This window comes from Podarcis bocagei (genome assembly GCF_964188305.1).
Source record: "Podarcis bocagei genome assembly, chromosome: 6".
Taxonomy (NCBI): Eukaryota; Metazoa; Chordata; class Lepidosauria; order Squamata; family Lacertidae; genus Podarcis; species Podarcis bocagei.
Genome location: NC_138130.1, coordinates 28802324 through 28820284, shown reverse-complemented (window position 1 = coordinate 28820284; position 17961 = coordinate 28802324). Strand labels below are relative to the sequence as shown.

Below are 17961 nucleotides of genomic sequence, written 5' to 3'. Positions count from 1 at the left end.
TAGTGAAATCCCCCCTTTTTCTTTTTCATTCACAGAAGGTTGTCTTCGGGTCCAATCACTGGTAGAAGTAACAAGGCTTCATATCTTTCTTTGCACTTAGGCACAGTCACTTAGAGAAGAGGTGAAGTTATTGCAGTCAGAGAGACAGCAGCTGTCAACGTCAATGGGAGACATCATTCAGACAGCAGAGAGCTATAAGGTAAAGGACAATTACTTTATCTTCATCACTTCCTGCTGTGCTTGAAGCGCTTCGGGCTTCTCTGAGCTTGTGCCCACATTGTTCCCAAGCACCTGCATTTCAGCTCCCGGGGAGTTATAAGCAGGGGCTGTATTTGCAGTGGACAGCACTGTGCCCCAAAACCCTCTGCTTACAGCTTTGTTAGTGTGGATTTTTCTAAGGTGTTTCGCTCTTACATCATTTATTTATTTTTACATACTTGTTTTCCCATTAAAAATGGCACAAAACTCACAGAAGGATCCTGCCGAACCTATTGTTGCTGCTTATAAGCAGGGCAGTTCAAAAATGGTCAGGATTTGTATCCCAAACTCCATTCTATCTAACAGAATGGAAAAAGCAGAGGCAAGGACTCAGTTATAGGTCTGCCTTACCCATTGCATGGTAACCCTAGTTTCTGTGTGTGAATTGACTCAGATGTTAGTCCCCACGTGCTTTTATGCTTTGTTTTACCAGCAGCATTTTGCTCTTTTCGAAAAAGGTTTTAGAATATAAGTATGCATCTACTTCCATCTCTTGGATGTTAATCTATTACATCAAATACATAATTCCTTCTCAAATTTTGTTCAGATGATCTTGTTTGACTCACAAGGTCCATGTGATTTTGCTCAATAGGACCAACTCCCACAATTTCATACAGTTTTTACTTTGGTTTCCCCCATTTGGCATATGTAAGGCACAGTAATGACAGTGTATTACATAGTAGATTCTCTTTATTTGAGAGAGTGGAGTCATTAAAGTACATTACTAAATAAACGCCTGGGTCAGACAGTATATTCAGTTGCAGGATATTAAGTTTTACTGTTATTTTCCTCTAAAATCTTTTTATCTTCTGAAGAAACCACTAACAGTGATAAGAATCAGCCCTCTCTACCCCTGGCTTCTCACAAAGATCTGTCATCATCTTTATACATTTTAGCATGTCTAATTGTACAGTGGCATCTAATATTTTAATAGTTTTCTAGTAAGTCGACTGAAATGGTACATATTTGAATCTTTGACCAGGTATATTTAAAAAAAAAAAAATTAAGTAGCAATTATTTCACTTTGCCTGTTTTTAAAGCAGTACGATTCCATGTTAGAACACAACTTCCCAGATATTTTCAGCAGAGATGCTGAAGATTGGCTGCTTGTTGGGCCCACCCCAAGTTCATGACATGGGGATGAACATAATGTGAACTTTTAATGCTTTCATCTAGCATGCCATTTTGCTTTGCGGTATATAACAGTATAGTTGCTGTCGGATGCACCAGTGCAGATCTTTCAGACAGGTATCCAGGAAGTAAAATCTAGGTTTATTTCCATGTTAAGAAGTAGCTCTGTTTCCTGGTGCTACCTTGACAAAGAATATGGCTGCTTATGCATACAGAACGTTGTGGGCTCGTAAATAAAGGCTTAATAGAATGTGTATGTGCTCCAAGAATCTTTTAACAGAGTTTGACAAGCAAGCAGAGCAGCTGGACATTGAAAAAGAGCGAGTTCGTAAATTTGAACACCAAATAGATGACCTGACGAGACAGCTGGAAAACTCTACTCAGCAGGTGCTGGTTATATAACATATATACAAATGGAATTTGTTCTTATTTGGGGTGGGGGGAGCAAAAGTGAGAATTAATGGGAGGAGATTGGGGAGTGAGCAGTCTTGAGACTAGAAAATGAATTTTGCATTTGCAGGGCTTGAGCCCCTGTTTGTGATCTTGGGCACTTCACTTGTTTTCTAGTTGAGCACTGTTTCTTTCCAAGAGTGGCCAGCCACATGACTCTGAGAAACCTACTGCAGGTCTTGAGGGTAACAGCATCCCCACTCTTCCCCCAGCCCACACCATTTTTAGTTCACAGCAGTGCTGCCTGGAATGGAGGCTTTTTTTCACTATCATAGCTGATTGCTACCAATCCAAAAGACTGATTTTTTTTGAAATACAAAGGTAGAAAAAGTCTATAATGAAATCTGGTTCTTTATTTTCACAGAAGAACATAAAGGTTTAATTTTGAATTTCATTAAAAAAATATTGTTTAGATAGTATTTAGTGCCTCTGAAGGTGGCACAGATTTATTTTTTAAAGTGGAAATAAGTTTTGTTAGAGACAGGTGATTCTCTATCCCCACCCCAATGTATTCTTAAATTATGCAGTTCTTTAAGTATATTGTATATAAGAAATGTATAAGTATATAAGAAATGAGCCAACTTGTATTAGATATCTTTGTCCTTCCGGGGAACTATGAGAAAGTGGTTCTGATCATTAATATCTGTTCCAACTGACCAAAATGTTATATCACGCAGGGTTGTCTGCAGTAGTTTTCTTGTGCTGTATCATTACCACTAGGGACAATTTGCAGAAAGGAACCACTCGAATCATACATTTGCTTAGAATCAGGCATATTTAAGCTCTCCTGAGATCGATGTATCCAGGACTCAGGCCATTAAAGTAACAAAAGTGGGTTAAAAGCAATTAATATTTTTCAAGTATGTTTATGTTAGGGGGGTGTTTTTTGGTAAGAATTCCAGTGCAGTTCAATGTAGAAAATACCAGAATGGTGTATGCCGTAATACTGTAAAGCATATACAAAATAAAATTCAGAAAAACAGTGTAATATATTTAGTGGCATACAAAGTATGGCTGTTCACACTACATGGCAAGCCTGTGTGAACGGAAGGCTTTTAAGCAAGTTATTTTAAGCCTCACACGGGGGGCGAGGGGGAGTCTGGCTTTTGAAAATGGTATCTGGGTGAAATCCCCAGTGTTTTAAGTGGTGTAGCTGAATATTTCCCATCCTGACTCTGCTAATGCTGCTACTATCCTTTTTAGCAAGACCAGTGGCGTTCTGCTAATGAAGACCTCTTGACTCGTGTTCAGACTTTGCAAACTAACACTAAGCTGCTAGAAACACAGCTCCTGGAAACTCAGAGGGCCAAAGCAAAAGTCGATAAAGAACTCGAAGCTGAAAAGCTTCTAAAAGAACAAAAGATAAAGGTGAGTGACATGTGTTAGGAGAGCAGAAAGTAGAACACAGTAAGATAGCTATTTCTGAATGAGTAGCCCTTGCGCTATTTTCTTTGCAGGACCACACTAATGCTGCAAAAGAAGTTGAAGAACTTCAAACACAACTTCAGAAAGAAAAGAAGCATCTCCAGAAAATTCTAGAAGAGCTGGAGTTGGCAAAGAAGGTAGCCTGGTAGTTTATATCTACCTCTCTCTTTCCCCCCCTGTCTTTTCTTTGCACATTTACCATCTTTTCACTCAGAGCCAGTGTGGTGTAGTGGTTAAGAGCAGTAGACTCGTAATCTGGGGAACCGGGTTCGCGTCTCCGCTCCTCCACCTGCAGCTGCTGGGTGACCTTGGGCCAGTCACACTTCTCTGAAGTCTCTCAGCCCCACTCACCTCACAGAGTGTTTGTTGTGGGGGAGGACTCCTTCGGGTAGTGAGAAAGCGGGATATCAAATCCAAACTCTTCTTCTTCTTCTTCAGAAGGTAGAATCCATAAAAGAGCATGCAGAACTACAGAATAGGTCTTTGCTGGGTTTCCCCCCTCCTCCAAGTCTCTTCTAAAGGCCAAGGGACCTTCTGATTCAGCATGGGGTCTCCAGGCCAATTCACAAGTTGTTGGTGATTCATATACAGCAGGGATATCCAACCAGTCGATCGCGATTGACAGGTAGATCGCCACACGAACTTGGTCGATCGCGGACAAGTAATGTCCTCGCCTCCGTCTCCCGGCGCTAGTTTCCTGTGTTGGTGCCACAGCATTTGTGAACGTTTTGAAATGTGGAATGCTAAAGCAAACTTATTTGTAGCGCTTTGTGAAAAAAGCTGAACAATTCTGGCCACCCCCACCCCCAAAAAAGTTTGACAACTTTGGCTAAACCAACCCCCCCCCCCCAAAGCTCAACAGTAGGTAAATCACTGCCATTTATTTTATACTGGGAGTAGATTGCAGTCTCTTTGGAGTTGGATGTGCCTGATATATAGAATCTTGTTTTTTATTTGGGTATTCCCTGGCATGTTAAACGGGGCTAAAGAATAAATGTTTGGCAGGAAGGTTAGGTCTACGGGACCAGCCAAAGCAGCGGTAGAAGTTAAAACTTGCAGGTGCCGTGTGTTTGTAAACCTACAGGATGCGCATAAGAGTACAGTGATGGACATGGAAATGGCTGATTATGAGCGTTGTGTAAAAGAACTTAATCAAAAGATTACTGACAAAAGCAGCAGAATTGAAGACCTTGAGCAAGAGATTAAAATTCAGAAGCAGAAGCAAGAGACTTTGCAGGAAGAAATCAGTGAGTAGCGCACTAAACTCCTCCTTGTGTCTAAATAAGTTTTTGTGGATGTTTCAGTACAGTAAGAGGGTTTTTTATAGGTATGCCTCAGAATAGCAGAGAAGCTACATTCTCCAAACAGAGGTCAATGGCCTCTTATCCAGTAGATAGGAATAACTTTGCAAGAAATTTATTTTGTTAGGATTAACAAAGTGCCATAGCATTTACAAATCAGTGGCAGTATATGCCACTTCACAAATGTTTAAAGTTCAGTAGGTTGGAAAAGCCAACACCCCTTAGAAATATTTTTTCACATCAATGATAAATCTTTATGGCTGTTCATTCACTCTTATTTCTTCTAAAAGGATGTCTAGATTTTTAGTTGGGTTTAAAGCATTTCTTATCTGAAAATAGTATTTTAAAGTGAAAATTGCAACATTCTGGTATAGTTTTAATTCTAGTAAAAAGTTTAAATCAAGGAGCAAGAAGGAAGCTTCATTTCTTCTTTCTAAGCCTTTATAGGAAAATCTGGAAGAATTTCATTGAAAGTTCTGCTGCTTGCTTTCTGAATAAATTACCTTCAACGTTTACTTTGTTCACTAGAATCATTCCAGAATACTGTACAAGAGTATGAGGGGAAAAACACGAAGATCAAACAGCTGCTGGTGAAAACGAAAAAGGAATTGGCTGACTCAAAGCAAGCAGTAAGTCCCTGTGCTTTCTAATGATTTGTTCTCTCTTCTGACACAGTAATAATGGTGCTGCTTCATTTCGCTCTTCTGCAGCATAGTGCTAAATTATTCAAGATGCTCTTGTTTTGCAGGGAAATGAACTTCTGAGGCTTCAAGCATCTTTAAAAGGGGAGTTGGAAGCAAGTCAGCAGCAAGTCGAAGTTTATAAGGCAAGCTCTCCCCCCCCAATAAAAAATAGTGAGATGCACAGTGTTGCACCTCCCCAGAGTGGTAGCTAAAGCTGTATGTTAAAAACCGTAACTGCAATCAATTGCTATCATACATTCTATCTCCCTGAAATACTACATTTTTCAAGGTGACATTCTGCTGTTACGTATCTACAAATAAGTTGCATTGAAATCAATAAAACCTTACTAAGTAAGGATGCACTCTTTGACTCAGTTTCCAGAATAAGCACCACTGAGTTTGGTGGTGTTACTTTGGATTAAAGGTAAAGGGACACCTGACCGTTAGGTCCAGTCGCGGACGACTCTGGGGTTGCGGCGCTCATCTCGCTTTATTGGTCGAGGGAGCCGGTGTACAGCTTCCGGGTCATGTGGCCAGCATGACTAAGCCACTTCTGGCAAACCAGAGCAGCGCATGGAAACGCCGTTTACCTTCCCGCCGGAGTATTTATCTACTTGCACTTGATGTGCTTTCAAACTGCTAGGTTGGCAGGAGCAGGGACCGAGCAACGGGAGCTCACCCTGTCGTGGGGATTCGAACCTTATGATTGGCAAGCCCTAGGCTCTGTGGTTTAGACCACAGCACCACCCGCGTCCCTTTACTTTGGAGTAGTTGTGTACATACTGCTATTACATGCTTTTGGATCTGGATGTCATTGTGGTCGTTTTCTGTACCCAGGCCCTCCCCAATGCCCAGGATAGATTTCAAGTCTGAGAATAAAGAAACTGGGCACAATCCAATCAAAACTGAGCCTTTTAAAGTCCTGTTGATTTCAGTGAAGAGAGTTAGGCGTGTGCGGACAACTATTGAAATCAGTGTGGGGCCCCAAAATGCTTGACAGGATTGTTCCAAATATATTCCTTTTAATAAAATTAAAAGCAGCTTGTAAATTGGATTGCCAAGCTGCATCTGTTCTCCACTCATGCCACGCCACTATGTTTTGTGGTCAATGTTATATTCATTTCACTTCTTTTCCTACATTAGTGCAGTGAGAAATATACAATGTCACATATGACTAAAGTCTTTGGCCAAAATGGTGTGTCTCATTTTTTCTCCACGTGAATACGTTTTTGGAAGCTGCAGGAATTCCAGGCTATAAATTCCATGACAAAAATTTCATACACAGTTTTTACGTGCAACTTTATGTGTAAGGATGTTTTTATATCAAGTAGCTCTTGGTTAACTGCAACTACTTGAATTCATCGCTTCATGCCACTTGTTAAACATTTGACCATTTACATATTTTCGAATTTAGCAACAAAACAGTATCCTCTTTTGCAACAACCAGACCTAAGCTGCTAAGTGGAGCACTTTTGCTATGGAAAAGAGTGAAAAAGCAAAGTAAAGGTATTCCTGTGCCACCAAAATTGTTCCAGAGGGTTCTTGAAAGCTTCAGATTTTGTCAATTTGATATTCCTTATTACTGTCCAATCCAAAATGGAAACTTGTAGCAATAACTTTTCATTTAATGAGAAAACACCATTGTCAACAGCTAAATTCAAATCTTTTGGATCTGTGAATGTCCTTTTACAGATCCAGTTGGCCGATATAACCTCAGAAAAACACAGGATACAGGAACACCTGCGGACTTCACTAGAGCAACACCAGAGGGTGCAGAGTACTTATCAGCAGAAATTAGCAGCTCTTCAAGAGGAATGTAGTACAGCAAAGGTATTTTCTTGTGGGGGAGGGATTCCAGTTCCTAAGGAATGGCTCCTCTATGAAAACGTCCAGTAAGCATCTTAACAGTTGATTAGAGGTTGGGAGATGCTGCCTGACATTCAGTACTTTTGAAAAATGAATTATTAAGTTTCCCAGCTTTGTGCGCCTCTCAGATCTCCAAGGGGCTAGTGAAGAGCCAATGTTTTTATTAAAGTCAATCTTAGTTCTAAAGACCAAATGCTCACCATGGCATGCAACAGTTCCTTTTAGGAGAATTAATTCGTCATCTTTCCCTATGAGCAAAACTGCTTGGCATCTTACTTTTCTTTCGATTTTGCCGTATATCCATGACTGGTAGACTTTCCTGGGGTTGCTATGCCTTAGATACAAATGCAGCATAAAAGAGAAAAGTCTGACTGGTTGCAAGGAGGTTAAAGTTAGAGGTGCTAAGCACCACAGTATGTATATAGATATTATTTTAGGCTTTGCGATATACAGGTTAAATTAATCTGATTGTATGGAAGGTAATTCAGCTGCATTTAGAACACCCGAACTGGCGAAAGTTGGGATTTGTACTTTGTAACAGATGGAGTGGAGTGGAAAAAGCTGTATTTCCCATAAGGGTATTTTGGGGAGCAGGAAGGGGAATCAAGTTACAAAGAGTTTTCAATCAGTTGCAAAGAACACTTGTACTGCTTGAACCTCCCACCCCTTTGTGTTTACTGCACAAAGATAAATGATTCCTGTTTTTGCTTTCTGGGCAGTGTTATTTTGCATGCTCTTCAGCAGACTTCCAAACTGAACATAGAATTATCTATCTTCTTGGTTGCTTTTACAAAGCAGAATGACTCAGAATCCGTGTCAGTTATAACTAGGCGTGTGATTGATGTGTGTGTAGGAGGGGACTGGCTTGTGATGGCAGGATGTGTCATGGAACAGAAGCATGGCTTGTGAGGTTTCTGCCCCTGGCTTGCATTGTAATTGTTATTGGTTGTCGTTGGTTACACTTGGATTACAAAATAGCATTGTACTTGGTCATGCATTAAATGTGTGCATTGAAGCTACAAATGATGTGCCTTTGAAACAAAGGTGTTTTGTTTTTTTACTGTCATCATTTAAGAACAGATTATCCTGTGAAGCTCAAGGGAGGGGTGTAATATTTCTCTAATTAAAAAAGAAGTGTGTGATTGGATGTGTATATCTACATGTGCATCACAAGTAACGTTTAGGTTTTGTTCCTTATGCAAATTGAAATAACCTTCTGCCTCCATATGACATTGCAGGCAGAATACTCTGCTGTAACCTCTGAATTTGAAAGCTACAAAGTCCGCGTTCATAATGTTTTAAAACAGAAGAACAAGTCTTCTCACTCTGAAGCGGATGTGACCAAGCAAGAAAGGTAAGTGTTGCACAGTTGGAAGGTTTTGGTGGATGCTGGTTTAAATCAAAATTCCATTCTCAGGGTGTTTGTTAATCTTAGGGTTCAAAGTTTCTCAGTTCACAGATTGCCTCAGTGTATTTGCAAAGTAGATCTAGAATCTTACCGTATTTTTCGCCCCATAAGACGCACTTTTTCCCCTCCAAAAATGAAGGGGAAATCGGGGTGCGTCTTATGGGGCGAATGCCTGCAATCCTCGCGCGCCCGGCAGGAGGTCCCACCGGGTGCGCAAGGCTTGGGGCGGCAGCCTGTCGCCCGAAGCACGGGGAGCCCTCTGGAGGGCTCTCCCTGCTTCGGGCGAATGCCTGCAAGCCTCGCGCACCCGGCAGGAGGTCCCGCCCGGTGCGCGAGGCTTGGGGCGGCAGCCCGTCGCCCGAAGCACGGGGAGCCCTCCGGAGGGCTCTCCCTGCTTCGGGCGAATGCCTGCAAGCCTCGCGCGCCCGGCAGGAGGTCCCGCCCGGTGCGCGAGGCTTGGGGCGGCAGCCCGTCGCCCGAAGCACGGGGAGCCCTCCGGAGGGCTCTCCCTGCTTCGGGCGAATGCCTGCAAGCCTCGCGCGCCCGGCAGGAGGTCCCGCCCGGTGCGCGAGGCTTGGGGCGGCAGCCTGTTGCCCGAAGCACGGGGAGCCCTCCGGAGGGCTCTCCCTGCTTCGGGCGAATGCCAGCAAGCCTCGCGCGCCCGGCAGGAGGTCCCGCCCGGTGCGCGAGGCTTGGGGCGGCAGCCTGTCGCCCGAAGCACGGGGAGCCCTCCGGAGGGCTCTCCCTGCTTCGGGCGAATGCCTGCAAGCCTCGCGCGCCCGGCGGGAGGTCCCGCCCGGTGCGCGAGGCTTGGGGCGGCAGCCTGTCGCCCGAAGCACGGGGAGCCCTCCGGAGGGCTCTCCCTGCTTCGGGCGAGTGTCTGCAAGCCTCGCGCACCCGGCAGGAGGTCCCGCCCGGTGCGCGAGGCTTGGGGCGGCAGCCCGTCGCCCGAAGCACGGGGAGCCCTCCGGAGGGCTCTCCCTGCTTCGGGCGAGTGTCTGCAAGCCTCGCGCACCCGGCAGGAGGTCCCGCCCGGTGCGCGAGGCTTGGGGAGGCAGCCTGTCGCCCGAAGCACGGGGAGCCCTGGGGAGGGCTCTCCCTGCTTCGGGCGAATGCCTGCAAGCCTCGCGCGCCCGGCAGGAGGTCCCGCCCGGTGCGCGAGGCTTGGGGCGGCAGCCCGTCGCCCGAAGCACGGGGAGCCCTCCGGAGGGCTCTCCCTGCTTCGGGCGAATGCCTGCAAGCCTCGCGCGCCCGGCAGGAGGTCCCGCCCGGTGCGCGAGGCTTGGGGCGGCAGCCTGTCGCCCGAAGCACGGGGAGCCCTGGGGAGGGCTCTCCCTGCTTCGGGCGAATGCCTGCAAGCCTCGCGCGCCCGGCAGGAGGTCCCGCCCGGTGCGCGAGGCTTGGGGCGGCAGCCTGTCGCCCGAAGCACGGGGAGCCCTCCGGAGGGCTCTCCCTGCTTCGGGCGAGTGTCTGCAAGCCTCGCGCACCCGGCAGGAGGTCCCGCCCGGTGCGCGAGGCTTGGGGAGGCAGCCTGTCGCCCGAAGCACGGGGAGCCCTGGGGAGGGCTCTCCCTGCTTCGGGCGAATGCCTGCAAGCCTCGCGCGCCCGGCAGGAGGTCCCGCCCGGTGCGCGAGGCTTGGGGCGGCAGCCTGTTGCCCGAAGCACGGGGAGCCCTGGGGAGGGCTCTCCCTGCTTCGGGCGAATGCCAGCAAGCCTCGCGCGCCCGGCAGGAGGTCCCGCCCGGTGCGCGAGGCTTGGGGCGGCAGCCTGTCGCCCGAAGCACGGGGAGCCCTCCGGAGGGCTCTCCCTGCTTCGGGCGAGTGTCTGCAAGCCTCGCGCACCCGGCAGGAGGTCCCACCGGGTGCGCGAGGCTTGGGGCGGCAGCGGACTGCTTGCGCGCACCTAGAAGCTTGGGGCGCGCTGAGCTCAGCACGCCCCAAGCTCCTGGTGTAGCGCAGCGATCCGCTAGCCCTGGGAGAGCCCCGCGGCTATCCCAAGGATAGCGGACTGCTTGCGCGCACGCAGAAGCTTGGGGCGCGCTGACCTCAGCTCGTCCCAAGCTTCTGGATTAGCGCAGGGGTCCGCTAGCCCTGGGAGAGGCGCCCAGCTCTCCCACGCTAGCGGAGACCTTGCCTGCACGCAGAAGCTTGGGGCGCGCTGAGCTCCGCACGCCCCAAGCTCCTGGTGTAGCGCAGCGCACCTGGGGGGGGGGGGGAAATAAAAATTTTTTCCTTTATTTCCCCCCCAAAAAACTAGGTGCGTCTTATGGGCCGGTGCGTCTTATGGGGCGAAAAATACGGTAGTTCCAAGTGGAAATAGAGACAAAAAAGGTTCATAGTACACTTAATATTTGTCTGATTCAGATGTAACACTAAAATATACCTCTATTTAACTTCCCTCTCCTCCTATGCAGTCATTGTGATCCTGCTTGTATTTCTCCAGTCCATTTAGCACGCAGCAGCCATACGATGTGGCAAACTTCCATGCTCTTGTTTGTGGAGTTCCGCTTGTTCCAAAGTACAAAAGTTTGATTTGCTTTGGGTGTGTATGATGAAATTCAGATCCATTCATCACTTCTTTCAGCCTTACATTCTTCAATTCTGTTACGGATTTGGAACCATGTAGATTCAGTCATAGAAGAATTCCATTTTTTGTGATTTAGGAAGGTACACTTGAAGGTTCAGGAAAAGGTACACGCTTGCCGTGTTTAGTAGTGTGTTTTTCTTTTCTTTAGAGAACACATGGAAAATATAATAGACCAACTGAAGATCAAATTGCAAGACACTCAGCATAACTTACAAATGAATATAACCGAGCTTCAGTCACTGCAGACTGAACACGACACTCTGCTGGAAAGGCACAATAAAATTCTTCAGGAGACTGTGGCAAAGGAAGCAGAGCTCCGAGAAAAGTACGTTAATACACCTTGTAAATTCCATTGTACTGATGACTGGTGTTTCATCTTTGAATTTTGTGCCCAAGCGGATCTTTGGAGCTAAAAGCCTCCATGCCTTCGGTGTTCCTATGGTGGGAAGATGCTTCAATAAATTCTTGCTGTTCTCCACCCCCTCCCTAAGTTGAGACATCATTAACAGTTCCTTGTTTAACTAACATGGACATTCTTTGGTTGGGTGGAAATACCTTCCAGGCTCTGCACAATCCAGTCTGAAAACATGGTGATGAAGTCGGAGCACTCGCAGATTGTCAGCCAGCTGACAGCCCAGAATGAAGCTCTTCGCAACAGTTTCCGCGATCAAGTCCGGCACCTGCAAGAAGAGCACAGGAAGACGGTGGAGACCTTGCAGCAGCAGCTGTCCAAAGTAGAAGCCCAGCTTTTTCAACTCAAAAGCGAGCCAAACACCAAAAGTAAGTTATCCGATACTCACTGAAGGAATAATGCTGAGCTGAGCTCACCTAGCAACTGTTTCTGTGCTTGTCGAATAAACTCCACTTAGGACTCTATTCCCCAGCTTCATGTAAGGTGAATTGCCAATTCTGTCACCGATTCGAGTCTCCTATTACACAATGTCCTGTAGCAGGACTAGTTTTCCTGTTAGGCAGGATGGTAGCAGAGGTTTTTTTTGGGGGGGGGGCGCACCTCTGCAGAGCCAAGCGGTTTTACTCTTAAAACTATCGGGGCAGACTTTGGTATTACGGCACCCTGAGCCAGTCCAAAATTTGCCCCTCCCCCAGGCCTCATGCTGTACGGAGGTCTGAGGGCTCCCACCTCCTTCCTGTAGCTGAGCAAGTGCTTGCAGGAGCTTCCCTGAAACCACCTCTGTTACTGTTTTTATATCCAGGTGGGTAGGGATTAGATCATGGGTAGGCAAACTAAGGCCCGGGGACCAGATCTAGCCCAGTCACCTTCTAAATCCTGCCCGTGGACGGTCCAGGAATCAGCGTGTTTTTACATGAGTAGAACGTGTCCTTTTATTTAAAATGCATCTCTGGGTGATTTGTGGGGCCTGCCTGCTGTTTTTACATGAGTAGAATGTATGCATCTCTGGGTCATTTGTGGGACATAGGAATTCGTTCTCCCCCCCCCCCAAAAAAAAAAAGAATATATAGTCCGGCCACACAAGGTCTGAGGGACAGTGGACTGGCCCTTCTGAAAATGTTTGCTGACCCCTGTTCTGCTTCAGGAATGAATCAACAGTTATCCTGGGGCATTTCTATGTTGTACAGCAGTGTGTCTTTTGTTACTTTAAAAAAAAAATAGGCTGTTAACAATGTTTAGGTAATTCCCTTCCAAATGTTTTGTTTTGTTTTGTCTCGGAATTGCTTTATAATGGCTTATTTTTCCAGGTTCTGCTCCGTCCAACCTTCCAGCAAAGAACTTGCGAGAGCGGAGGAGCACTGACCTTCCTCTTCTCGATGTGCACACTATAACCAGGGAGGAGGGCGAAGGAATGGAAACCACTGACACAGAGTCTGTATCTTCTGCCAGTACTTACATGCCGTCGTTGGAACAGCTTCTTAATACCCCTGATGCAAAATTTGGTAAGGAAGGCTTGCTCATGCATTGATGCAGTTCGTATTTTAAAGTTCTGTTTTTGGCACAATGCAGAACTTGGCACAAGTTGTACGACTTCTTTATTGTTGCATTGAGGTCTGTCATACTTTCTTCATGTTTAGCCCTCATCATGAGCCATGATGATGCACATATGGTCTAGGGAATGTCAAATTCAGCCTAGAGATGCACGTTCTTCAAGGCCTGTTGAAGATTCTGTGTATTGTGACAGGATCCCAGGGCAGCAGGTTTACGGAAAACGTATGCGCATGTTCTTCATGAAACCTGGTGAACATGCACCGTCACCAGTTGCCATGCACATAACCTGCTCAACCTGCATTCCCCTTAACATATACACACCTTGCAGCCGTAAGAAATAGTAGAAGCATCAATCACATTTGAACCTGGCTTATTGTGAACCATTTTAGAAGCGCCTCACTGGGAAGCTGAACTCACCAAAGAAGAGTTGGTGCAGAAGCTGAACACCACGTCAAAGAGCGCGGATCACTTAAATGGACTGCTGCGTGAATCGGAAGCCACCAACGTAATCCTCATGGAACAAATAAAGGTTAGCAGGCATATCCTTACCAAGCTCTGATGAACTGCATGGTGCATCAGTTTTTGTTTGCAAAGCCTAAAAATCCTTTTGTGGTTATGTGAACTCAGTGCTATTCTCGTTCCCACAACTTGACAGCTTCTCCCCATCAGCTCACAGAAATACTGTCTTCCCCACCTTTGTGATCGTGAGGACTAACAAATCCTCACACAATGGAATCTTCTATTAACAGTTTTTGGTTCTTCCCTAGGAAAAGGAGTCAGGCAATGTCAGGAAATGTAAATGAACGTGGGCTAATAGACTGTTAAAAGGCAGAATATGAAGTAGGAGGGAAGCCTCCCCAGAGTCTCAGAGGTCTAGGAAAATCAGGAACTGGAAATTAGCCAAATAGATTTTTGACAGCTAAGAATATCAGTTGCCTGTCAGGGAGAATACTGTGAAATGGGAAGCAATTGGGACGAGGCGAGGAGACTCCATCACTGTCACCGGAGGAAAGCATTTTTACACAGTCAGTTTCCTGGTGCACAGTCCCATAAGTGATTAGAAAGAGTCGGAAATGGGGCGAGCTTGAGTCAAGCTCCGCTTCCAAGCAGAAGCTTGAGGGCTTCAGTGACTGCTTTTGACTCAGTGGTGAGAAGTGTGAAAGACCGAAGGGGAGAGGGACCCTCAAAAAGAGGTTGACTGTGTCCCGTATATCAACAGATACTTTGAGACTGCCAGCCCCTTTAAATTGCCGGAAGCCGGGATGTGGGGAGCCTGTATTCTTGGCTTCCTGACTTCCTATGGGAGTTCCTGCTTGCCCACAGCTCCTTGAAACACTGTTGGAAGGGGATGTCACCACTAGGAGAAGCTATAGCAACTACTTCATAGGAGGCTTTCCTCTAGCTTCCTCTCTCACCCAGATTCTCAGTGTCTTTCTTCTGCTGGTTTCAGTGCATCTGAGAGCCAGTTCATGCTGCTGAGTTTCTCCTTGTGGTCTCATATGGGGGTGCATCACTGCATGGGAAAAAGTTAATCTGAAATAGGCTGTGCCCATTATTGCCGCTGCTAGACAGCTAGACTGGTGACTGGGAGTGGCCACCGAGACTATATAACATCTGAAAGACCTACATTGGCTCCCAGTACGTTTCTGAGCACAATTCAAAATGTTGGTGCTGACCTTTAAAGCCCTAAACAGGCTTGGTCCTGTATTCCTGAAGGAGCATCTCCATCCCTATTGTTCAGCCCAAACACTGAGGTCCAGTGCCGAGGGTCTTCTGGCGGTTCCCTCCTTGCGTAAGTAAGGTTTCAGAGAACCAGGCAGAGGGCCTTCTCCATAGTGGCGCCCACCCTGTGGAACGCCCTCCCTTCAGATGTTAAGGAAATAAACAACTATCTGACTTTTTGAAGTATAGGGAAGTTTTTAATTTTTGAGGTTTTATCATGTTTTGAATATTCTGTTGGGAGCTGCCCAAATCCAGCCAGATGGGCAGAGTATAAATAATTTGTTGTTGTTGTTGTTGTTGTTGTTGTTATATAGACAAACATGCAGCGGTTGTTCACTCAGTTGCTTTGCATGACCCAGTCTGTTTGCTTTTATTGCGTTGGTTAGTTGCTTTTCTTAAGAATGTAACTCAAAGCGATTTTCACTGAACCAATTAAAAATGATGATAAAAACCTAAGAGTGCAACAGTTCAAATAAAATACTAGAAAGCACTCTCAATAAAAAGGCAGGTCTGCAAATCCCACCCAGCTAAGAGGCCACAGTATCCTTCAGTTCACAGTCTAAAGGTGCAGGGTGGGGGAAGAGAAATTGTGCTTCATGCCTAAAGCTAAACAAGGATGGCACCAGGCGTACCTCCTTGGGGAGAGTATTCCACTTGTGTTACCACCCTCCAAACCCCCTGTGGAGGGTGCACCAAAAGAAGGGCCTCAGATGATGATCGCAAGGTTCAGGGTGGTTCATAAGGTAAGGAAAGTTTATCCTTTCCTTCATTCACTGGTGTATCTGCATATATGATCATGTTGAAGCAATTTAGCAGTGTGAACTGGCACAAGTTCTATTCTGCTCAATGTATCACGGCATTCTTTCATGCCATGTTCAGTCTGCCCAGGAACTTGGATCGGTGCAGAAGTGCGCATACCTTTTCCTCGTGCCATTTGTCTTAACATGTAACGACGGTGCCCTGTTGGGCTTCTTTGCGTCCACGTGTGGTTATCTTAAGAGATCTTTCTTTGATTTTCACCTCCAGCTTCTTAAAAGTGAAATAAGGCGATTGGAAAGGAACCAAGAGCGAGAGAAATCTGTTGCTAATCTGGAATATCTGAAGAATGTTCTGCTCCAGTTTATATTCCTAAAATCGGGCAGTGAAAGAGAGAGGCTTCTGCCAGTCATTGACACCATGCTGCAGCTGAGTCCAGAAGAAAAAGGAAGACTAGTTGCAATAGCTCAAGGTACATGAAGGTTTTATTTTCATTTTGCTACTGGTGTTATCAGAGAAAGGGAAGTGGGACAGTTGCTGTTAGTGGTGAGCTTTGCAGCAAGATAGAAATTGAGAGAAATCTGGCTCTCTTCCCATCTGCAAGGGCATGCGTACAGTCAGAACTGCAAGGAGAGAGAGTGGCTTTCTACAGTTTGAACTCCCAACATCTAAGAAACAAGTTACCAGTGACAATTTTAATGTAAACTATAACATGTAACTTTACATTAAAATTGTCACTGGTAGCTTGTTTCTTAGATGTTTTTCAATGTAAACTATAACATGTAACTAGGGACACGGGTGGTGCTGTGGGTTAAACCACAGAGCCTAGGACTTGCCGATCAGAAGGTCAGCGGGGGGGTTTTTTTGGGGGGGTGCATGTTCAGCAATGTGCTGAACACAACTTTTGATCTGAAAATAATACAGTGGTACCTCGGGTTAAGTACTTAATTCGTTCCGGAGGTCCGTTTTTAACCTGAAACTGTTCTTAACCTGAAGCACCACTTTAGCTAATTGGGCCTCCTGCTGCCGCTGCACCGCCGCTGCACAATTTCTGTTCTTATCCTGAAGCAAAGTTCTTAACCCGAGGTAATATTTCTGGGTTAGCAGAGTCTGTAACCTGAATACCACTGTACTAACATGGCTATACTATCCATGGCTGAGTCGGTAGAACATGAGACTCTTAATCTCAGGGTTGTGGGCTTGAGCCCCACGTTGGGCAGAAGATTCCTGCATTATGGGGCTGGGGTGGGACTAGATGACCCTACAGGGGTCCCTTCCAACTCTACAATTATGTGGTTCTGCATCTACAATTCTGTCATTCCTAGATCCTGCAAGAAAGTGTTCCATGGCTGATTCTTGCTTAACTATACGTTTTGTACGGGTAGCTTTTGACTCAAGTCAGATTTGATATCCACATTTTAAGGCACAATTAATAGACTGGCCATTTAAATCATGCTTTTGGTTGTGCGATTGAAAACCTGTATTGGCTCATATTTAAAGGATTTTTGTGTGTTTTTCTTAAGGTGAGGAAGAGAGCACATCGCAACCTTCAGGCTGGGCGTCGTACTTGCACAGCTGGTCAGGACTGCGATAAGACTGTGATAAGACTTCTCATTTGTTCAAACGTTCAGAGTTTGCAATTGCACTGGGAAGAATCTCAACACTGAAGAATGAAGCATATATATGTGTAGCCCCAGGGTAGCTTGTGTCATTTTCTCTTTTGGCCATTTTAAGCAGGTAACTTGATTTTTAACTAAGGATTGTAGAAGACGTGTGAACAACGAATTCTGCTTTCAGGTTTGGGTCCCCTTTACTGCCTTTGGCTACAGATATGCGAGGTCTTGTACATCTGTTAAGCTCTCCACATTTGTGTGTGTGTGTCTGGAGCTGCCCTCTCCCATCACTTGGAGAAATACCTTATGTACACTGGAACTCTGGTTTGGGGTGTCCGACTTCAGCAGACATCTTCATTTTTTATTTATCCAGAAAAAAATGCACAATACAAGTTGGTGAGTATCAGACTCAAGTTGACAGGTCTGACCACGTGTTTTCCAGTTTTGTTGTTCAAATCACCACCTCCTTATGACCAGCAGCATCAGAAGCATGCTTTTTCTCGTCAAAGTACTTTAAGACATAGCTTATGAATTGCTTATGTCTTTCAAAAGGAAAGAGGGGCATACAGAATTTTTTAAAAAAATCTGGCTGTCTGCCCTACAATTTATTCAATTCTAGGAATCTTGCCAAACTCATTTAGTGATTTCTCAAGCTTAATAAGGTAATATCTAGTGTTCGGGATTTTGCTGTGTGTCATATACCCTCTTGAATTCTGCATTAAAGTCATTGGCTAATGAGCACCAAGAACAAGACGCTTTAGAAAGTGACATTTCAAAAACGAAACGGGGGAAAACTTCA

At 45.8% G+C, this 17961-nt stretch overlaps 1 protein-coding gene across 1 annotated transcript in view; it reads left to right on the top strand.

Annotated features, from left to right (window-relative positions):
- GCC2 (GRIP and coiled-coil domain containing 2) overlaps positions 1-17245 on the top strand; it is a 31450-nt gene extending 14205 nt beyond the window's left edge. Inside the window, exons 9-23 of the mRNA XM_081198250.1 lie at positions 101-199; positions 1657-1776; positions 3043-3207; positions 3297-3401; positions 4349-4511; positions 5094-5194; positions 5314-5391; positions 6941-7078; positions 8353-8468; positions 11257-11433; positions 11671-11888; positions 12828-13022; positions 13461-13600; positions 15820-16021; positions 17073-17245. Coding sequence (XP_081054376.1) covers positions 101-199; positions 1657-1776; positions 3043-3207; positions 3297-3401; positions 4349-4511; positions 5094-5194; positions 5314-5391; positions 6941-7078; positions 8353-8468; positions 11257-11433; positions 11671-11888; positions 12828-13022; positions 13461-13600; positions 15820-16021; positions 17073-17143 — 2088 coding nt within the window. The 3' untranslated portion in view covers positions 17144-17245. The remainder of the gene's footprint in view (positions 1-100; positions 200-1656; positions 1777-3042; positions 3208-3296; positions 3402-4348; positions 4512-5093; positions 5195-5313; positions 5392-6940; positions 7079-8352; positions 8469-11256; positions 11434-11670; positions 11889-12827; positions 13023-13460; positions 13601-15819; positions 16022-17072) is intronic.
- Positions 17246-17961: the final 716 nt, after the last annotated feature.